The sequence below is a fragment of the Meriones unguiculatus genome, chromosome 15, assembly GCF_030254825.1.
Source record: "Meriones unguiculatus strain TT.TT164.6M chromosome 15, Bangor_MerUng_6.1, whole genome shotgun sequence".
In the NCBI taxonomy this organism is placed as follows: Eukaryota; Metazoa; Chordata; class Mammalia; order Rodentia; family Muridae; genus Meriones; species Meriones unguiculatus.
In genome coordinates this window covers 1,506,073-1,526,338 of record NC_083362.1, presented here as the reverse complement: position 1 = coordinate 1,526,338, position 20,266 = coordinate 1,506,073, and the positions used below count along the sequence as shown (strand labels likewise).

At 50.0% G+C, this 20,266-nt stretch overlaps 2 protein-coding genes across 2 annotated transcripts; both read left to right on the top strand.

Moving 5' to 3' along the window:
• The first annotated feature begins 9,561 nt into the window (after positions 1-9,561).
• Positions 9,562-10,792, top strand: LOC132648091 (paired immunoglobulin-like type 2 receptor beta). Its single transcript, XM_060368623.1, has 3 exons — positions 9,562-9,646; positions 9,765-9,884; positions 10,179-10,792. The coding sequence occupies exons 1-3, from the start codon at positions 9,562-9,564 to the stop codon at positions 10,631-10,633; spliced, it is 660 nt and encodes a 219-aa protein (XP_060224606.1). The 3' UTR covers positions 10,634-10,792.
• Positions 10,793-11,353: 561 nt separating this feature from the next.
• LOC132648013 (paired immunoglobulin-like type 2 receptor alpha) lies at positions 11,354-19,023 on the top strand. The gene is made up of 6 exons (XM_060367945.1): positions 11,354-11,516; positions 13,668-13,814; positions 14,804-14,834; positions 16,636-16,691; positions 16,879-16,910; positions 17,040-19,023. Exons 2-6 carry the CDS (start codon positions 13,793-13,795, stop codon positions 17,160-17,162), a joined length of 264 nt encoding a protein of 87 aa, XP_060223928.1. The 5' UTR covers positions 11,354-11,516; positions 13,668-13,792; the 3' UTR covers positions 17,163-19,023.
• The last annotated feature ends 1,243 nt before the right edge of the window (positions 19,024-20,266 follow it).

Here is a 20,266-nt window from a genome sequence, read left to right as displayed (position 1 = left end):
TCCTCCCTGCTCAACATTGTGTTTAGTTGCTTTATTTTGGCCTGTTTACACAAGAGCTGAGACAGGATGCTTAGAATGAGTATCACAATGCAATATCCGGATTGAAACCAGAGAGTTGGGGGTGGGGGAGAAATCAACATTTGAATGTAGGTGTATACATTAAAAAAAAAAAAAACATTATACCAACACCCCTCCCCTACCTCGGGCCAGGCTTGGATGGCTTGGTGAGAACTGGGTGGTTGAGAACACTCACACCCTCAGAATTGGCCTAAGACCTGCCTCTGCCAGCTGCAGAGCTGAGCAGGACTGCTGAGTTCACCCCGCCCCCTCACACAGGCTTCAGTCAGTGTCAGCTCTCTGACGGGGGCCAGAGGGATGGAGCCACTTCTAGTTTTAAAGATTAAATTGTGTGCACTGATAAATTCCAAGTCTTAAATCTAGTTCTGACTTTTGAAATCATGGTTATGCTCTGTATATATTTTTAATTGTTTAAAAAGTAGGTACCTTGGTTGTTTTTTGTCTTTGTCTCTGTGTTTTGTTTTTGTGTGCCAGCTGTCTGTTTTGGTGTCTGGTTTTGGTTTGCTTGCGAGGTCTGGGAAACTTGGAGAGTTTCCCATCTGGTCAAGGGAATTGAGGGGATGCCCCAGTTTTCAGGAAAAGCACCCTTATAGGCTCTACTCTTCTTAGGACCAAGAGAGAGGGTCACTGGGACCTTATTCTGTGTGAAGAGAGGGCCATGGAGGCTCTGCTCCTTCTGGAATCTATGTGTGTATATTTTTATCTGTGGACTTAAATTGGACATGAGACAGTTTAAATCAACACCTCTGAGTTTGGTCCTGGACCATCAGAGTTAAATGCTATAAAACATTTTAAAATTTATCTGGACAGTCTAGCAAAAACCTTAAAAAGAGTTTCTCAACCCTTTGGGGGATGTCAAATGACCTTGGTATTTATTTTATTAATTTTACAAAGTAAAACAAAGCCATGCTGTTTAAGCCAATTAAACAAAAACTACATTTTTATGATATATCATGTAAAAAAAAAACCTATAAAATATGTTGTTCTTCATTTAAAAGGCTGGAGATTCTTCAATGCAAAGTGTTTGCTCATGCTCTTTTACAGGACAAAAAGGATTACAGCTCCATGTTAGCCCAGGGTTATGCAGGGTTATATTCAGATCATTGTTATGAGGGCCCACCTGAGAATGAAAACAACTGTAAAAGAAAAACAGCTGTGACTATTCCCATACTTGGAATAAAGCCAGAGGCACGTAGCTCTCGAAGGGCAGGATGACTGCTCCGAGATAGTTTTTAAAAAAATAAGGGCAGGGTGAATTGTTTTGAGAAAACTCACAAATGGCCAAAAACTGCAAACAACTAGCTGTAAACAATCTTCATGCAATTCTTGCTGACCAATCAATGTGTAGAGCAAAAGTGGCCAGATTTTTAAGTATAAAAACCCTATGCTTTGCATGCTCAGGGTCGTCTCCTGCCTTTGGAGGGGAGACCTTATCGCGATTGAAATAATAATAATAATAATAATAATAATAATAAACTCTTGCTTTTACATCGAGTTGTGGTCTGTGGGAGTTCCTGGGAAGGGCACAATCTTGAACTCCTGAGCTGTGAGACCCCGGGTCTCACAGTTAACCATTATATAAAATACATGCCTGGCTGCCAGTACCTAAAGAAATGATTTAATGCTGTTTCTTTCTGACCTATAGATCTGGTATGGCCAGATTAGTCCATTTTTGCTGAGGGCTGCAAGCTAAGTTTAGTCCTCTGTTTAATGCTAAATAAAACTTTTGTCCTTTAATTCTTTGCTGTTAAGTTTTAATACAAATGATAGAATTAATAAGATTTGCTAGCCCCTTTATAAATTATATTTAATTAAAAGTTTTGCTTTGATTTTAGTTTAAAAAGAGCAGATTTAAAGTCATGCTAAAGATTATAGTTAAATACAAGATTGAGTTTTACCTAGTCTCTTTGTTTAGGTTGTTTGTTTGTTTTTTTAAGGTTAAATTTAAAATGGTTAACCATAAAGTTTGTCTATGTAAATCTACCTAAAATTTGGTTCTAAAACATACATTTAAAAAATATGCCAAAAATAAAGATTATAACATCCTGTTTTATAGGTTGCAGTTTAGAGCAGATAATAAAGGTAGACAAAGAGTAACTCAACTATGCTAGCTCTCAGACTTGTCAGAGATCTAATAAATATGGCATTTTAACATATGTAAGCTTATTATGACAGAGTCTCAAACAGAGGGGGCTGGAGAGATGGCTCAGAGGTTAAGAGCACTGGATGTTCTTCCTAAAGATCCTGAGTTCAATCCCCAACACCACATGGTGGCTCAAAACCGTTTATAGTGAGATCTGGTGTTGCTGCCTGTGCTTATGAAAGAAAAACAATGTCTTTTTAAGTGTTTGGCACATCTGCACAAACAGCAAAGTTATCTGCAGTATTGGCTGTGTTTCAAAGTTTTAATAAGCAGTCTTTGAACATTTTTACAGATAGTGCATATGTAGCTAAGTCTTTGCCTAGGTTAGAGAATGCAGGTCAAATCCAGATATTTTCTCCTGCTGGAATTTTATTTTTACAAATGCAAAACTTGATACAAGAAAGAAACTTTTCCTTTTTTATAGGACATTTAAGGGCTCATTCTAATTTGCCAGGATTCCTGTCTGAAGAAAATGCATTGGCAGATAAAGCCACCGAAGTTTATTGTTTACAGTTGAGGAGCCCAAGATGCCCATAACATGCATCATCTTAATAGTCAAACCTTGAGACTTAAATATGGGTTGACTAAGGGACAGGCCCATAGTATAGTCGAGGCTTGCAGTATTTGTCCTCAATTTCAGCCTGTTTCTCATTTGGGAGTCAGTCCTAAAGGATTGGTTCCAAATCAGATTTGGCAAAAGGATATTACTCATATTCCTATATTTAACAAATTATTATAAGTACATGTTTGCATTGATACCTATTCTGGATTTATTTTTGCCACTCCTCAACCAGGAGAAGCTGCAAAAAAAATGTTATTGCTCATTATCTACAGGCTTTTAATGTTCTAGGAGTTCCTAAGCAATTTAAAACTGACAATAAAATAGGATATACTAACAAATCTTTTAAAATATTTTATCAACAGTTTCAAGTTTCTCATATAACTGAAATACCTTACAATCCTCAAGGACAAGCCATGCTAGAGTGTGCCCACCAAACAATTATGATTTACTTGCAAAAAACAAAGAAGGAGGAGCCACTCCCCTGGACACCTAATTTAAAAAAAAAAAATAGATAAGCATGGTAAATCTGCAGCAGATAGATTTTGGCATACAAAAGCCAAACAACTTTTGCTAAAGTAAAATGGAGGAATCCTTTAACAAATCAATGGCATGGACCTGACCCTGTACTCAAATGGGGACGAGGAGCTGTCTGTGTGTTTTTTGCAGGAAAATGAGGCAGCTTGATGGCTACTGGAACACCTGGTATAACAGTGGATGAGGAGTTTTCTCCTGACAATGATAATGATGTCAAAGAAGACCCCTCCAGTCAAGATGACTGCTTATGTGCTGCCCTTAAGGAAGAGTGCTGCTTTTGCAGAGATTATAAGGGATTTTACACAGTTTGTAAGGGACAGCATGGTTAAGGTTAGGGAAGGCCTAGAAGAGAGAAAGAGACAGAGAGGACAAGAGGAAAGTTGGTTTCATAATTGGATTTCAACCTCTCCCTGGCTCACCATCCCTCCTTCCTTCAATCGTGGGCCCCATGGTGGGTTTCCTTCTCCTCATATCTTTCAGCCCAAGGGCCATTAAAAGACTTACTGGCTTAGTAAAACAGCAAATTGACTCCCTGGCATCTAAACCCATACAAGTTCATTATCACAGACTTGATTTGGCCGACAGAGGCTTAGCTGAGACCAAGGAAGACTGCTGAAAGTCTATCACATGGGTCTTGACTGCTTGCGTTTTGCTCTCATGACAACAGCATGAAACTCAGATAAATGCTTGCCTGATACGGCATGAGCACCACCGGGGTATAGGATGAGATACCGCAGGGGGGAGGGCCCAATTGCCTATTTCTGAGTTCCCTGAGAAGCAAACCTGATTGCATAGAGGTTGGTGTCTGATTACCCCTAACCACAACCTGCTGGGGATGCCCTCAGGTGTTGATGGGGTCTTCCTCTCCTCCCCAAAAAGACACCCAAAAAGGCCACAAAATGCCTTGGGAGGATCAGGTCACTACTTCCCCCCTTCTGCTTAATACCCACCATCTTCCGAAGACCTCATGTTCAAAACCTACCTGCTAGCCTCTTAAATTGTTTAAGAAGGGAGGAGATGCATGGAACCAAAGCTATTTACTGAAGCCAAAGGCAAATTGTGAGCAAAGGTCATTTAGTGGAGACAAAGCCAATTAGTGGAAAAGTTATCAACAGCTGCACTAGGACCCTAGGTCATGGGTGAGGTTTGTGAGGACATCCATCTGTTAGTTTAGAGCATCCGTGAGATATCTTAAGAAAACATCCTGATGGCATCTTGCAGGTACAATATTCAAGCCATGAAAGCATTCTTCCTATCTCCTGCAGCAGGAATTAGTGCCTTTCCTGCCTTCTCCCTATATACCTTGGGTGAAAATTTCTAATATACAAGGGCTTGACAGACAAACAGACTTGGCTTCCTTCGTCCTGTCTGTTTCCACCCATTCTTTTCACCTTCCCCTTTAGAAACCCTTTGAACTCCCGAGGGTTGGGACACTTATTTCCTGTCATGTTGGTATTCTAGTGTCTAGGGTCTCTCCTAGGACCAGAATTCTGTCCCAACTCCAGTCTGTCCTAACATTTGATGGTCAGAGGGTCAGCTTCTACCTAAGAGAATGCCAGGACCCAGGACAGCATCCTCACTGCCCCATAAGACTGGAACCAGGCTGCTCTTACAGGCAGAAGAGGTTCCTGGCCATGCCTGGTAGACACAGTCAGGCTCAGGGAGGCATAAATGCAGCTCTTATTCCTCCAGCCACAAGCCCCAACTGTACCTCATTCACAGCTCTGGACCAAGTCAGCTCCAACCCCGTGAGACTCTCTGGAGGTAGGAGGGGTCATGGGGAACTCACCAAGACGTCTCCTGGCTAAAGTGAAGTCTCCTGTGAGAGTCTGGACATGTGTAACTGGACGCAGGCCTGCTGAGGAGGAGACCAGCAACAGCCATGGTCACTTGGGCCTGACAGCCGGGTGGTCTTACTCTGAGACCCCTGAAGTGGCCACTCAAGCAGGATGGAACGACCAAGGTGTCTAGTCATCCAAAGAGTTCATTTGTCAGCCCCAAGCCACACACAACTGACCACAGAGAAGGGGCATTAAAGTTGTTGCTCAAATGGTCTCATGACCTCCCAGGTTCTTTTCCATTGTCCAATAGGGGAAAACCACAGTGGGGCCACAGCAAGGATTTACACACAACCAACATTCTCAACAGGTGCTGAACCCCTGGTCAGACACAGGAAGGGAGACTGGGACTCTGACCTGCCTCAAGAAAACATTATGGTCCCACGAGGAGCAGACATTGGGTTCTTCATGGTACCAGGGTTTGGGTTTGTGTCCCTGGCCTGAGTCAGTCAGGAAGAAAGCAAGTGGAGGAAGACAGACTTGGTGACATGTTTCTGTAACTCCTTTTTATTCCATCTTTCTTACAATTGCTTGGATTTTTAACGCAGGCTTTCTCTGTGCTACAGCCCTGGCTGCCCTGGAAATGGCTCCATAGACCAGGCTTGCCTAGAACTCAGAGATCTGCCTGCCTCTGCCTGCCTCTGCCTGCCTCTGCCTGCCAAGCACTGGGATTAAAGGTTTGCCTCACCACCTACAGGCCCAGGCCAGGAATTTAAATGATTAACAGAGATGGGAAAATCTTGAATTGGAATCTACCACTAGTACCTACTTATGCTGAGGACAGCCTGGACTAAATAAAACAAACAACAAGCAAACCAGTTCTCCAGACAGCACAAAGGAGCTATGATTCCTCTTTGGTTGGAGATGGAGAATTTGAGGGTGATAACACTTTTTTTTCCAGCTGTATGTAAACACCTTTTCTGACTATTAATAGTTTTGTAGGTTTTTCTCTGTTTCTGGTTTTGAGACTGGGTCTGTCTCTTCTGTGGCTCTGGCTGTCCTAGAACTTGCTGTGTGGACCAGGCGGGCCTCGAATTCAGAGCTCCTCTGCATCTGCCTCCCACGTTCTTAGATAAAGCCATGCACCTGTCTTCCTGGCCTGCTAACAGTCTTGCTTCCTCTTTGCTTGCTTTGGTTTTGTATTTAAGCAGTGAATATAACACTGAGGAGGGAGGTGGCAGTTCCTCCTTTTCTGTGAGCACACACTCCATGGCGCGTGTGTAAAGGCTTTGGCCTTGGGCATCAGCAGAAGCTGGAAAACCTCCTACCACAGCAGCAGGTGACAGGCTGGACCCCCAGTCCTGCTCACGGGGCCTTCAGGACCCAGGACAGAGTCTCTCCCTGGGGGCTTCCTAGGGAGAAGTGCAGGGCCTGCTGCTGGGGAGGCAGGGAAGCAGAGGAGGGAGATGACCATGATGGGGTCACCTAGGGGAGAGGAAGGCCTGAGAGGGCGGCAGGGCAGCCATGCTGCTGTGAAGCTGTATTCATATCCTGGGCGCCCTGTCCACACCACCAGCCAATCCTCCCACCATCACCAGTGGCCTCTCCACTCTCCTCACCCCCAGTCTGGGTGGGTTTTTGGGTTCCATCTGCAGCCTGTGTGCTGTCACCAGGAAGAGAAATCTAGCAGTGCATGGAGGTGTATGGCAGGAATGGAGAACAGGGAAACAGTTGTCATCTGAGAGGTCATCTGCTGGTCAGGGCCCACAGAGCCTGCAGGGTGTGTTGTTGGGGAGGTGTCTGGAGGGGGAGGGGTCAGAGGGAAACAGGAAGGCTTGAGCCTGTGCTCTCCCCACCGCTGTCATGGGATAACCCAGCTGGGTGTAAAATCAGAGCCTGTAGAAGCTGAGGACACTGTCAGGAACTGCAGTCTGAGGAGTCACAGAACCTGGACAGCCAGGATCCCTCAGGATGAGGCCTGGGGAAGTCTGTGCAAGCTGGTCAGCTGTGTAGGAGCCTTGAATGATGTGTGTGTGTGTGTGTGTGTGTGTGTAAGTGCATGTGTGTGCAAGTGTGTGCACATATAGGTGAAACCAGAGGACACCTCAGTGAGTGAGACTCGGGACTCCATCCACCTTGCCTATCAACCCTCGGATTCTGTGCTCAGCTGGATGGTATTTTGATATGTGGGTTTGTTGTTTTGGTTTGGTTTTTTTGTTGTTGTTGTTGTTTTGGTTTTCTGGAGACAGAGAAACTGGATCTATAGACCAGGCTAGCTCCAAACTCTCAGAGATGCATGTGCCTCTACCTCTCACAAGTTAGAATTATAATCACATATGTTACATATGACCAAACGCACTTAAGGTTTTTTGTTTTGTTTTGTTTTTTTTCACATTGCACTTGCTTGTGATTCTGTTGGAGCAGGGCACACCTGTGCCTGAGATACAACCAGGTCCCAACACTGAAATCTGACACTCCCCGTGGTCACATGTATGCAAAAGCCCCTGTGTGTACACCAGAACCCCAGGCTGCTCTTCCACAGAACGTCCCCTCCCCTGGGGAAGCATCATGGCTGCAGGGCCCAGTCACTGGTTTGGAGAAGCAGGACCACACTGCAGGAGACTGCCCAAAGCATCATGGACAGAAATCAAAGCCACAGCAGGGTGTCCATGGGGATCCAACTAGTCCAGACTGGAACCAGAGCAGAGCCCAGGACTTGGGTTAGGGAGCCAGCAGGGGGCCGCACTGGGGCTGAGCACAGGCCAGCTGGGGTCCTGCAGAACCTGTCAGGGCTGCTGAGTGTGCTGGGACACAGAAGCTGACATGTGGCCTTCCTGTCAGGTCCAGACCCTCCTTGGGAGAGTCAGCCATCAGCTGACCTTTTACCCACAGGCCCCAGACAGTAAGGGAAAGGCAGATGGAACCTGGAGGAGAGAACTCATGGCCAGGAGTTACCCTCGCAGACCTTGCTGAGGGTAAAGACAGGGTTCCCCTGGTACAGTGCTCGCTTGCCTGGCATGCTCAGAACCAGGATTCTCCCTGCAGTAGCAGAAGAAAGGGCGTGATGGTGCACTCCTGTAATCCAGCTCTTGGGAGGTCCAGACAGCAGCATCTGGAGGAGTTCAAGGTCAAATTCATAACAAGTTTAAGTACCAGCTTGGGCTCATTGAGACCCAACTTAAAAACTCAGAAACAAACAAATAGAAAGCACTCTGTGAAAGAGACAATCAGCCCAGACCTCTCTCCTGACTGTCTGTCCATCTGGGGAACTCACCCAGAGCCTCTGTTCCTCAGCTTCCCTGAGGGTAGGATAGACAAAGAAATGTCTCCTTGTGCAGCTGGCTGTGAGGCCAGGAGAGTTTGTGTCAGGCTCAGGTCAAGGGGTCTGAGGACCGTGGGCCCTGTGAGGAAGGAAGAGAAAGCAGACATGAGAGGCGGGATGCATGAACCACTGCAGAAAAGCATGGACAGGGCAATCAATGCCAGGAACGCTGAGGAAATGGGACGTGATCCCTATTCATGATGCCTTTTCCCTGCTGCAATCATGTCTTCCTGCCTGCCAGGGAGCTGACAGAACTTCATCATGAGAAAGGGTAGGAAGACTCTCCTACAGAGCCAGCCCTGAGGCTGCCACAGCCTCTGTCTCACTTCTCATGTCTTCACTGAAGTCACAGGCCACCTGTGTCCACGCTGAGTGATGTCCCAAGCTGACACAGTGCTGCTCTGAGCTTCTTGGCCTACTTAGGCTAAGAAGGTTCTGATGTGAGATAACTAGAGTTATCTGCCCTAGTTGCTCAAGAGTTGCAGAAAGAGCCTCCTCAGAGGCTGCACTGAGCCAGCAGACTATGTCCGAGTGGACTGAAATTCTGCAGAACTCAGTGTGACTAGAGTCCAGGCACCAGCCATGTGGAAATCACGTGACATGTGCCAGCTCTTCTCTGATCCTGGTATCCTCTCTGAGTGTGTGTTATAATTGTGGGTCGGGGAGGCAGGAAGGCTCCTCTAGAGACCAGAGTGGCCTTGGAGTCCCTGTCCAAGAAGCCCAGCATATTGGAGACCTGACAGCAGGGAGCAGGGCAAGGAGGGGAGGATCCACCAAGCCTTGGGTCTCCTGGGCACTGTGAAGAGTCCCAGAAAGGCAAGACAAGAGCAAAGGGCTGATGAGGGGCCCAGGAGGGCAGGGGCACTGTGCCAGGGATGATCGAGGAATGTGTGTCTGCACAGCCCTCCTCACTGTGTCTGAGGTGAGATTCTCAGGGAGAGACTCAGTCAGCATGGCAGGAGACATGGTGACAGTCAGACTGAGGAGGGGGAGGGCGGGGTTAGAGGAGATTCAAAGAGGACAGGAAACAGAGAGAATAGAGGAAACAGAGAACATAAGGAATGGGAAAGAAGAGACGAGTCAGAAGGTCAAGGTGGAAGAGAGGAGAGTTCAGCCAAGGTCAAGGCCCTATATCCAGACAGAAATGGGGGCTGGGCTCAAGGGCAGCCATCTTGTCTGTGACCACAAGAATGGCTCTTCTGCAACATGGGAGAAGAAGAAGCCAGATGGTAAATGAAGTCGCTAGCCACAGGGAGGTGGGGATGGGAGGCTCTACTCCTCTCCATCCTCCAAAGAAGAAGGTCTGAAAATAAGGGTCACCTCACCCTGATTCTCTGGACTGCTGAGCACCCCATTGTCCTCCCTGGCCTCCTCTCCTGCCTGTGGCTCTGCTGCTGTCATTTCCTGGAGGGCCTCTGGCCATGGCTTGGCTCCTGCTTCTGCTGCTATCAGCATGTCTGCAAGCTGGTGAGTGTGGGGACCTCACTAGCAGGGACTGAACCACAGGAGGGGACACAGGACTGGGAGGAATGGGCTGTCGTGTGGACAGGGGTCTGCTTGAGGAGCCAGCCAGGCCTCTCTGCCCAAGAGACAGCTCATCCCTCAGAGTGAGCCTGACCCAACCCTCCCCTGTCTGTCCTGTCCCTCCAGCTCTAGGGACAGTCCTGCCCTTGTCCCACACCTGCCTGTGAGGAAGGTTCAGGAGGCTCTGGGTTGTCCTTTCCATCCCCTGCTTGACCTCAGAATCTCCATCTTTCTCAGGATGCTCAGCAGGATACAACAGAGAAAATACCTATGGGGTGAACCAGCCAGCATGTCTCTCTGGTGTCCAGGGCGGCTCCATCGAGATCCCATTCTCCTTCTACTTCCCCTCGGAATTGGCAGAGGATCCTCAGATGAGCATAGCCTGGAGATGGAAGCACTTCCATGGGGGATTTATCTACAACTCCACCTCAGGTTTCATACACAAGCATCTCAAGAACAGGCTCGCCCTGAACTGGATACCGGGTCAGACATCTGGAGTCCTCAGAATTCTGAACCTTCAGGAAGATAACCAGACCTCGTATTTCTGTAAAGTTTTTCTGCTAACGACAAAAGGCAGGAAGAGATGGCAGTCGATTGAGGGGACCCAACTCACCATGACACCTGGTGATCCATCCCTCCCCCTGGCCTGGCTTCTAGGCCCCCTGACCTCCTCATACTGTAGATTTCATTAAGAAGCCTGCACTTCTGATCATTTTCCCTGATTTTTCTCTGTGTCTGTCGCCTCCCCTGAGCTCTGCCAACAATGTTACCTTTCCTCTTCCCCATAAACATCTTAGCAGCCCTCCCTGAGCTGGTCCCTCACTGTACCCTCAGATCCAGACCACTCCGGACTGCATGCCCCAGTGTCCTGCTCCTTCCTCCAGACTGTCACTGCCAGCCCACCCACCCCCGTCCTGGAAATCCACCTGTATCTGGACTTTAGGATGGGGCAGCCTTCACGGGGTCCTGCATGAGGGCCTTGGTTAGACCAGGTTTTACCCCTCACCCTGAGGCCTCCACAGTCGGTGTCCCCTGGGCCCCATATGTTCCTGTAACTCAATCACCACCCCCCTCCCCCGCCTTCCACAGTTGGTGTCCCCTGGGCCCCATGGATCCCCTCCCCCTCTGGGTCTCCCTCCTTCCCTAGTCCCTCACATCGCTGCCTCAGTGCCCTTTTCCCCCTCCTCACTTTCCTCTCCCCCTCCTTCCTACCATCCCCCTCTCTCCCACACAGGCCCCTGTATCCTCACCACCATCGGGTGTTATGGCTGTGTCACCTCCTCTGTTGCAGCTGTAACTGCAGCTTCCACAGAGTGTTCACGGGCCCAGCCCAGTCACTGTGTGGACCTTACCCCACCACCTGTCAGTCACCACTGCTGGGCATGCTCAAGGTCATTACACGAGGGAGACCCAGAAGCCAGCACAGCTCAGCCCCTGCGCAGGTTCATGCTGGTGACACACAGGCCTTGACAGGGACCTTTGCCTCCAACTACTCTCAGCCAGTACAAGATCAGCCTCTGCTCGAGCTCACTCGATGCTTGTCTCCATTCCATCTGGACTCTGTGGAACATGTATGTAAGTGTGACCATGTATGTGCATGTGTGTGTGTGTGTGTGTGTGTGTGCACATGTGCTTGTGTTTGTGTGTGTGTGTGTGTGTGCTTGTGTGTGTGTGTGTGCACTTGTACTTGTGTGTGTTTCTTTGTGTGTGTGTGTCCATGTGTATGTGTGTGTGCGTGTGTGTGTCTGTGGGTGTACATGTCCCATTTTGTGCTTGTGGAGGCCAGAGGTGGACACTGGGGTCCTCCACTAGTAAGTCCCCCTCTATTCCCTTGAGGCAGGGTCTCTCCCTGAACCTGGAACTCACTGTTTTGGGGTAGGAACAGGCTGTGAAGCCCCATGATTCTCTTGTCTCTGTCTCCCACAGTGTCACAGTTGCAGGTTCTCACAGGACCTGTCTTGTAAAATTAGGTTTGTGATATGTGAGGAAGGAAACCCAAGATTACCTGGCCTCCACACACATATACACACATACACACATACACACAAACCCACATATACTCATAAACACACATACACACAGATACATATACACACATGAAAACTCGTGTACAAATATGTGTGTGAAAAAATGTAATAAAAATACTTTTTAAGAAAATAAAATATAAAATTGTCAAATAATAATCACTGATTACGTTGCCAGGGCTCAGCAGAGCCAGGGGTAAATGGGTTTTCCCTTCCAGCTTAGTCCCCACATCCCCCTGGGAAAGTCCTGCCTCATCTTCACCCCTGTCTTGGTTCAGGATGAACTCTGGAGCCTGAACTGCCAGGGAACCTTCTGTCTACAAGGTTCCCTAAATCGCCTTTGCTGAAAATCTGTTCTTCCCAGCCCCAGCCTCTTCCTCCTGCCCTTTGAGCTAATCTGTTAGGTGCTTGGCTCTCAATCAGTGGAAGGCAGCCCTGTCTTTCCCTGCTTCAGTCAGGAATACCATGTTTTTCCTCTTGTCCCCAGGGCCACATGGACAAGGGTTCTCTCATCAGTACTTTTTAAAGTTTAAGTCATTATCTGAATATTTTATAAATATTAAAATTAATAATAAAAAGACATTTTTCTTTCATTACTTTCTTATAGAGTCTCATGTAGCCCAGGCTGGACTCAGTCATGTTCTGTAGCTGAGGATGACCTTGAACTCCTGATTCTCCTGCCTCCACTTCCCAGATGCTGGGATCAAAAATGTGTGTCACCCTCTTGGTGTGACCCTCATGGGACGGGACTCAAGGCCTTGCTTATGCTAGCCATACACTCTAACCACTGAGCTACAACCACAGGCCCCAAAAGAAATCATTTTTTCCGATCATTTTGCCCACATTCAGTGCAGAGATGGCACAACATGAGAAGTACTTGCAACAGTATTGAAGAGAACCCTGTGGTTGGCTCATCAAATTTTACATAATTTTACTTTTTTGGCCAAATTCATTAGCACTCTCCTTTGTGATTTTTTTTTTCTTTCATGTCTAAGGAGAAAGATCCCAGGTGACAGATCCCTTTCTTTCAATTAAAAATAGACTTTTTTCTCTCATGTAATAAATTCAACCACAACTTCCCCTTCCTCCACTCCTCCAGCTCCCCTGCACTCCCCTCTCCCTAGGTCCCCTCCCCCATTGCTTCCTCTTCAGGAAAGAGCAGGCCTCCAAGAGAGCACAGCCAAACAGGGCAAAACAAGGTACAAGGCAAGTGCCCTCCTACTGAGGCAGAGGAGGGTCTCAAGAGCAGGCAAAGGAGTCAGAGACTTGCCCCACTGCCAGGAGCCCCACCCAAGCCAACAGCCATGACGTCTACACAGAGAACTGTGAAGACCCGGGGCTTCTTTTACCTTCTCTTACAGAACACCATGCATTTCTGCCCTGTCTGTCCATTCTGTTCCAGTGTGTCTTCGTTTTCAACTGTGCTTATTATTGTTGTCTGTGTGTGCACAGGCACCTGTGGGCCGTGATGCACATGTGCTCAGAGGACTTCCGGGAGCAGATTCTCTCCTTCCACCTCGCTTTGAGCTGGGTCTTCTCCTGTTGTCTCGGCCTCCCATCTTGGGGTGCTGGGATTGCAGATACCCACGACATCTTTGTGGGTTCCCGAGGGATCAGACGATGTCAGACTCTCATAGAGGGTACCTTTACCTTAATTTGTTCTTACTTTGTTAACACTTTAATGTCTGTGTTCACATGTCAGGTGTTTTTGTGTGGACAGTGCCTGTGTGGATCTGCCAGAGCTGTCCCCGAAAACCTACACCTGCATTTAAGTCAGCGCTTAGGAGACCTCTCGCAGAGGACCCAAGTACAGCCCCCAGCACGGGTATGAAGCAGCTCCTGACCCCCTGTGAGTCCAGCCTCAGGGGCTCTGGCCTCCTTGGGCATGGGAGCACGTGGGGCCTCGCTCACCCAGTCACACCCATCCATACACACAAAACTAAATCAAGTTAAAAAAGTGAAGTAAAACACTTCGGGAAAAGCCCAAATTAGGAGCCAGGTGAATTGTTCTCCAAAACACAGTGGGTGACATTGTTGAGGGAGAGGAAGTGGTGATAAGAAACAGCTCATTCATGAAATGGACAATGAGGTAAGATCCATGCGAAGGGGCCGTTAAGAGCTCTGCTGCCCGTGCACAGGACTTGAGCTCTGCTCCCAGCGCCAACCTGAGCAGCTGACCGCCTGCACCTGTGGCTTCAGGGTACCCACGGGGGAACATAATTTACAACTTGTTGTTGTTTCTTTTTGAGACAGGGCTTCTCTGTGTAGCCCTGGCTGTCCTGGACTCGCTTTGTAGACCAGGCTGGCCTCCAGCTCACTGCTATCCACCTGCTCTGCCTCCTGAGTGCTGGGTTACAGGTATGTGCCAACGTGACCAGTTTTAAAAATTCTTAAAAAAAAAAAAATCTTAACTACAGTTGCAGTCAGAGAGTAGAGGTGTCCGGCAAGCCTGAGCCCCTGAGGTAAATCCCCCGGGAGCCGCACGGTAAAGCCCTCTGGTCCCCACCTGAATAAACCAAAAAGCTATAGTAAGTAAAACAGCAGAGCATGCACCAAGACAAACAGACCAGTAAATTGTAATCCGGAAAGAGGCAGTTTCTAAGGGGGCTGAAAGGAAGGCGGGTCAGTTGGAGGGGATGAAGCAGCTGTGGGCTGAGAGGAAACCCAAAGCGAGGGAAGCCAGGGGCCAGGGCTGGGGTGTGGACCTGGCAGATTTGGGGGGGACAGGAGCCAGCAGCAATGGTTCCAGGCTCCTCCTGCTCCCTACTCTGAAGGTGGTCTCAACAGGGAGGAGAGCTGGGGAGGGGCAGCTGACACTGACACTGTTCTTCCCCACAGGCCAGGCGACTGAAGCGGAATCCCAGGCCAGGTGGGCACCACCCTCTGCATCCTCAGGGCTCTCGGGCACTGAGCGACCCTCCCGCCCTCCAGATCCCCCAGGCTCTTCACAGCATCTGTCCAGCCCTACCTCCCCCATCTGCTCCTCCTCCACACTGGATAGCCTCGTCCACACACTGACAAGGGGCAGCAGAGCCCCATGGAGCCTCCTTCCCAGGGAAGCCCCCACCCCAATGCCCCCTGGCAATGCCTAAGCTTTGCTCCGTGTCTCCATCAGTTCCTAAGCCTCCTGCTCCTCCTCCATCAGTTCCTAAGCCTCCCTCTCCTTCTCTCCATCAGTTCCTCAGCCTCCCTCTCTGTCTCCAGTTTCCTCTCAGCCTAGAGCATCTCCCTGGGTTCATCCAGCTCTCTGCCTTTCCTGCCTTCTCCCTGGTCAGTGCATGATCCCTCCCCCATACCCCAGGAACCCTCTGAGACCCTCCATATCTTCTGTCCTTTGCTCTATGCTTTCCAGGCCCTCTGCCCTTTCTCTCCTGCCTTTTCCTTTTCTTGTGACACACGGCCTGCTCTGAGACTTCCTTTTCTGTCTCTACTTCTTCTAAGGAAGGGTCTCACATAACCCAGGCTGGCCTTGAACTCGCTCTGTACCAAGGACGACCCTGAATGTCTGATCTTTCTACCTGCCTCCCAAGCACTGGGATGACAGGCATTGCACCCCTGGTTTGTGAGGCGCTGCGGGTGGAACCGGGCCTTCTGCGTGGATGCCAGAGTTCCAGGAGCTGTAGTGCGCCCCAGCCTCCATCTTTGCTCTCCTGCCCTTCTGTGGCTCTTCCTCCAGTCAGGTCCTGGCTTCCTCCTTCCCAGAACCCAGCCTGACACCTACTGTCACCCACCCAGAAGACCTGGCCTTCCCTAGGCAGCGAGGCAGGGCAGAGCCGGTTCTTCCTGCTTCTGCTTTCTTTTCCTTCCCGGATTTCCTAGAAGGACTCACCATCACCCAGTGCTTCCAGCCCTTGGCCAGGCCGTTCCCCAAGGGCCTGTCATTCCTCCTCCAAAGAGCCCTGTCCTGGGAGGGAGTGCCTGCCTGCGTGTGTGTGCCTGTGCCTGTGCGTGTGTGTGTTTGTGTGTGTGTGTTCTCAGGCCACACCCACTTTTCCAATGATGACTCTTCTTACCATTTATTGTGTGCATTCACGTCTGTGCGTGGGTATGAGTGTGACTGGGCACGCATGTGGAAGACGGACAACTTCCAGGATCTGGCCTTTCCTTCTTCCTTGGTCCTCGGTTGTCAGTGTACACGGCAAGCCCCGCCCTCTAAGCGGCTTCCCGAGGCCCAGCCTGGTGTTCCTCTTGTGACAGGGTCTCGCCCTGGTCTGGAACTCACCAAGTAGAGCAGACTGAGCACCAGGAGCCCCGTCTCCACCTCCTCAGCACCGGGTTACTAACACACACCACCACCCCCAGCTCTGTGCGCCCGTGTTGGAGAGGTCGACGTCATGTCTTCCTCAGTGGCTCTCCATCCTATTCCGTGTTCCTGCATGTGTGCTGTGTGTGTGCACTGTGTTGGAAGCCAGAGGTTTCCGCTTTGACTCTCCTCCGCCTCCAACCTTCATTTCTTTGCAGGCAGGGTCTCTCCCTGAATCTGGGGTCTACACTGGCTGACCACTCCAGGGACTCACCTGCCAGGCTCTGCTTCCCCACTGTCCAGCTGCACGTGGTGCGGGAATCTGAGCTCAGGGGCCTCACACTTAGTGACAAGGCCTTCACTGACCGAGCCTCCCAGCACCCTTCCTGTCCACCTCTAACGTGCTGCCCCTCTTCCTCCTCCCCAGGGAACTGTTCGCACACACTGAGAACCGTGAGACAGACGAGACAGACGGACATGAAGGTAAACCCTGCCAGCTCCCTCTCTGCACCCTTGGCTCTGCCACCTTCTCCCAAGAGCCCACACTTACAGACGCACCCCTCAGCATTTGCCCCTTTCCACCTTCACCCTGTCCCCCCTGGAGCCCCCAGCACACATCTACCTTCCTGTCACACTACGGCCTTCAGCATTTCCCGTCCTTTTCCTCTAGAGCAACACACAGAACCCCGAGAGAACCCCAAGGTAAGCAACTCGGACTCAGGCCTGAGGAAAGCCGCAGGGATGGAGGGGGGCTGGAGGGGCAGAGGCCTGCGGGGTGGGCAGACAGACACTGCAGGGGCTGCCCTCTGCCCTCTCCTCTCCTCTCCCCAGGAGAACATCGTGTATGCCTCCATCGCCCTCACGAGACCAGCCTCCCCGGGAACAGCCCCCTGCCCGCCTGTCCACGAGCAACCCCAGGAAGAGACTGTGTACTCCACCGTGAAGGCCAAATGAGCTGGGTCACACACACAGGGTCACCTTTGCCTCGCTGGGAAGACTCCCAGGCTGCCCTGAGAGCCACGGCCGGGGACCGAAACTCACAGGGCGCACACTCTGGCCTCAGAGAAACTGAGAAACTCCCAGTTCCCTTTTCCAGCTTCCTAGGCCTTTCTCACAAAATAAACAGATCCACAGAATTGGCCTACATGACTCTTACCAGAGAACTGATGTGACCTTAGCTTCCGGCCCACTAACAAGCCTCTGCTGTCACTCTTTTCTGTTGGCCCTCGGCAGGGGATTCCCCACAGGCTGGCGGCCAGTCTACATGCTGTGTTCCCACATCTGTAAGAACAGACACACAGTGGGACTGCTTCCCATGTGCCACCGCACGGGATATCAGCAAGACCCCAGAGTGAAGACACGGAACTCAGCAGCATGTGCTTAGGTGTCCCCTCAAGCCACGTGGCTCCTAGGAAGTAGAGCAGCCAGGACTTGAGCCCGGCCTTGTTTCTCCGGAGTTCCCCCGGTCCCTGGCTTCCTACACTGTCCCGAGAAGTCTGTCACCATGGGGACAGGAAAGAAAGCTCAGCAGTAACCCAGAGTCCCGCTTTATTAACACAGGCTGCACAGGACTGGACCCACGGAGCAGGTCCACAACCCCTGCCCTGACCAGCTGCTCCAGAACTGAGAGCTCTGCCACAGACAGCAGCAGGAGGACCAACAGCTACTCCTCAAACAGCGCAGCCATTGACTCCTCTGAGCTGTCCCTCTGTGGCAGCTCCCCTCCCTCAACCGGCTCGCCAATGTCGTCCAGGAGTTGCTCCAGGTCAAGGTCGCTGAAACCATCATCTTCAGGGAAGAAACTTGCAGCTTCCTGTGTCAGCAGCACCTGGGAACCAATTCCTTCCTTTCCAGGACAGGGTCAGAGATGAGGAGGGAGTGGAGTGTGACAGAAACCCAGAAATAAAGACTTGACTGTGCAGCCCCTGGCAGCAGAAGGGCTCAGCCTCCAATAGGAAAGAGGAGCAACTGAGAGGTGGGACAGCAGCAGCCTGGAAGGCAGCAGAAGGCTGACCAGGACTCAAACCAGGAGGCAGAATCTGCAGGGAGGCAGCAGCCTGCACTCAGAGGGAAAGCTGGAGAGACAGGCTCCAGGGAGGGAAAAGGGAGGCATGGGGACTGTACAGGAGGGAAGGAGGGAAGGGACAAGAGGTCAGGGGAAGGAAGCAGAGGGACACAGGACATGGCCATGGCTCAGGGACCAGCAGAGCTTTGCCCTGTGTGGAGCAGGACAGCTGAGGACTGGCCTCAGGGCCAGGTGACTCTCACCCTGACTGGCTGCTGAGAGCTGTTTGCTGCCCTGGGCCCCTCATGTTGTCTGAAGACAGAGAACAGCTGAGAGGCAGCATGGAGGACCAGCATGGCTGCCACACTGACACTGTTTCTTCTCCTACAGCAGCAGACTGAAGCCTGAACTCCAGGCAGCAGACCCTGTCTTCCCTCGGAACAGCTGAGGGGTTTGGTGGGAGGTTTATTAGGAGAGGCCTGCCAGGGGCCAGAGATGGTCCAGTCAGAGAAGCATGGCTCATGAGTAGGAGGACGGTATTTAGGCCCTGAGCACCCACATTATAAGCCAGGGATGGGGCAGGAACTTTTAATCCAGCCCTGGACAAGCAAGAGAGAAGGAGACTCATGGGACTGGATTTTCAGCTACTCTAGAATAACTGGTGAGTTCTAGGCAACAAGAGCCGAGGTCTTTAAAAATATGTGGCTTTCTATGTTGATTAGTCACAGTCAAAACATTTTTCTGAATTCATTTTCAATTTTGTATTTTAAAATTACAAATAAAATGCAAATATAGCACATTGTTTTTAAAGACTTGAGCAGATTATTTAATCTCTATGTTTATTTGAGTAACTATAGTCAATACTAGTTCTCTTTCTGAACTTTTTATTGATCTCTTGTGAAGTTCACGTCACGCACCTCACTCTCACACATATCCCTATTCCTCTATACCTACCCTCTGCCCTTGCAACATTCCCTGTCTCCCAAAAATGAATAAAAATGAAAATAAATTATAAGATAAAGATAAACATTAAAAAATAAAATAAAATTTCAAATGAATGGACAAAAAATATTGTGAGTCAGAGAGAAAGTTCAGTGGGAAGAGGAGCCTGCCGCCAGCCTGCTGACCTAGGTTTACTTCCTGGGAACCCAAATAGTACAAAGTGAACAGTGATCTGGAAAGAGTGACTCCCTCTCAGGGTCACACACAGGTGCCTGGGGAGACCTTGTTGGTGAGACCTTAGCTAACAGACCTCCAGGTGCCAGGATCTCTCACCAGGGAGGGGAGCTGACATCACAGTAGTGACTGGTGGCCTCACAGCCTGCTTCCCACCCCCTTCCCTGCCTGCTGCCTGAGAATCATGGCTGCAGGATGGTGCTGGGAACATGTCCTTGGACAGGTAGAAAAGAACCCCACGTCTGCCATGTGGGCTCTGATTTCCTGCCCTTGGACCTACGTCATCCTGTCTGTATGTGGCACTGAGAGCCTTGCTGTGCTGTTCTCTGTCTGTTCATGGAGTCAATAACATGTTTTAATAAATGTCTTTCTCACAGGAATCCATCTCACAGTCTCCCCTGACTCTGCTCCCACACACCTCATATGGGACTCTCAGAGAGTGGAAGATTGCATCAGGACACAAGTCACAGGAAGAGAGGCAAGGACCATGGTGCGCACAGATCCACTGCCTGAGAATCCTGCCTCTTCTCTCCCTTACTCCCTGACACTGCCATCTCGTCCACAGCCTCAGCCTCCATGCTCCACATCAGGCCACAGACCATGGCTGCCTGGGTCCCATGTTGGCTTCCTTTCTTCACTCGTCTAAATAGATGCCCTCACTTCCTTATTTCCTGTCATGTTGATATTCTGGCCTCTGGACTCTCTCCTAGGACCAAACTTCTGTCCCAACTCCAGTCTGTCCTAACATTTGATGGTCAGAGGGTCAGCTTCTACCTAAGACAATGCCGGGGCCCAGGACAGCATCCTGACTGCCCCGTAAGACTGGAACCAGGCTGCTCTTACATACAGAAGATGTTCCTGGCCATGCCTGGTAGAG

Excerpts from the sequence above, each read along its gene's own strand:
- LOC132648091 (XM_060368623.1), top strand. The coding sequence starts at position 9,562 with ATGGGGGCTGGGCTCAAGGGCAGCCATCTTGTCTGTGACCACAAGAAT. Across the intron at positions 9,647-9,764 it reads GGAGAAGAAGAAGCCAGATG|CACCCCATTGTCCTCCCTGG; the intron begins GTAAATGAAGTC and ends TGGACTGCTGAG. Across the intron at positions 9,885-10,178 it reads ATCAGCATGTCTGCAAGCTG|GATGCTCAGCAGGATACAAC; the intron begins GTGAGTGTGGGG and ends CATCTTTCTCAG.
- LOC132648013 (XM_060367945.1), top strand. The coding sequence starts at position 13,793 with ATGAAGCAGCTCCTGACCCCCT. Across the intron at positions 13,815-14,803 it reads GAAGCAGCTCCTGACCCCCT|GCCAGGCGACTGAAGCGGAA; the intron begins GTGAGTCCAGCC and ends TCTTCCCCACAG. Across the intron at positions 16,692-16,878 it reads CGAGACAGACGGACATGAAG|AGCAACACACAGAACCCCGA; the intron begins GTAAACCCTGCC and ends CTTTTCCTCTAG.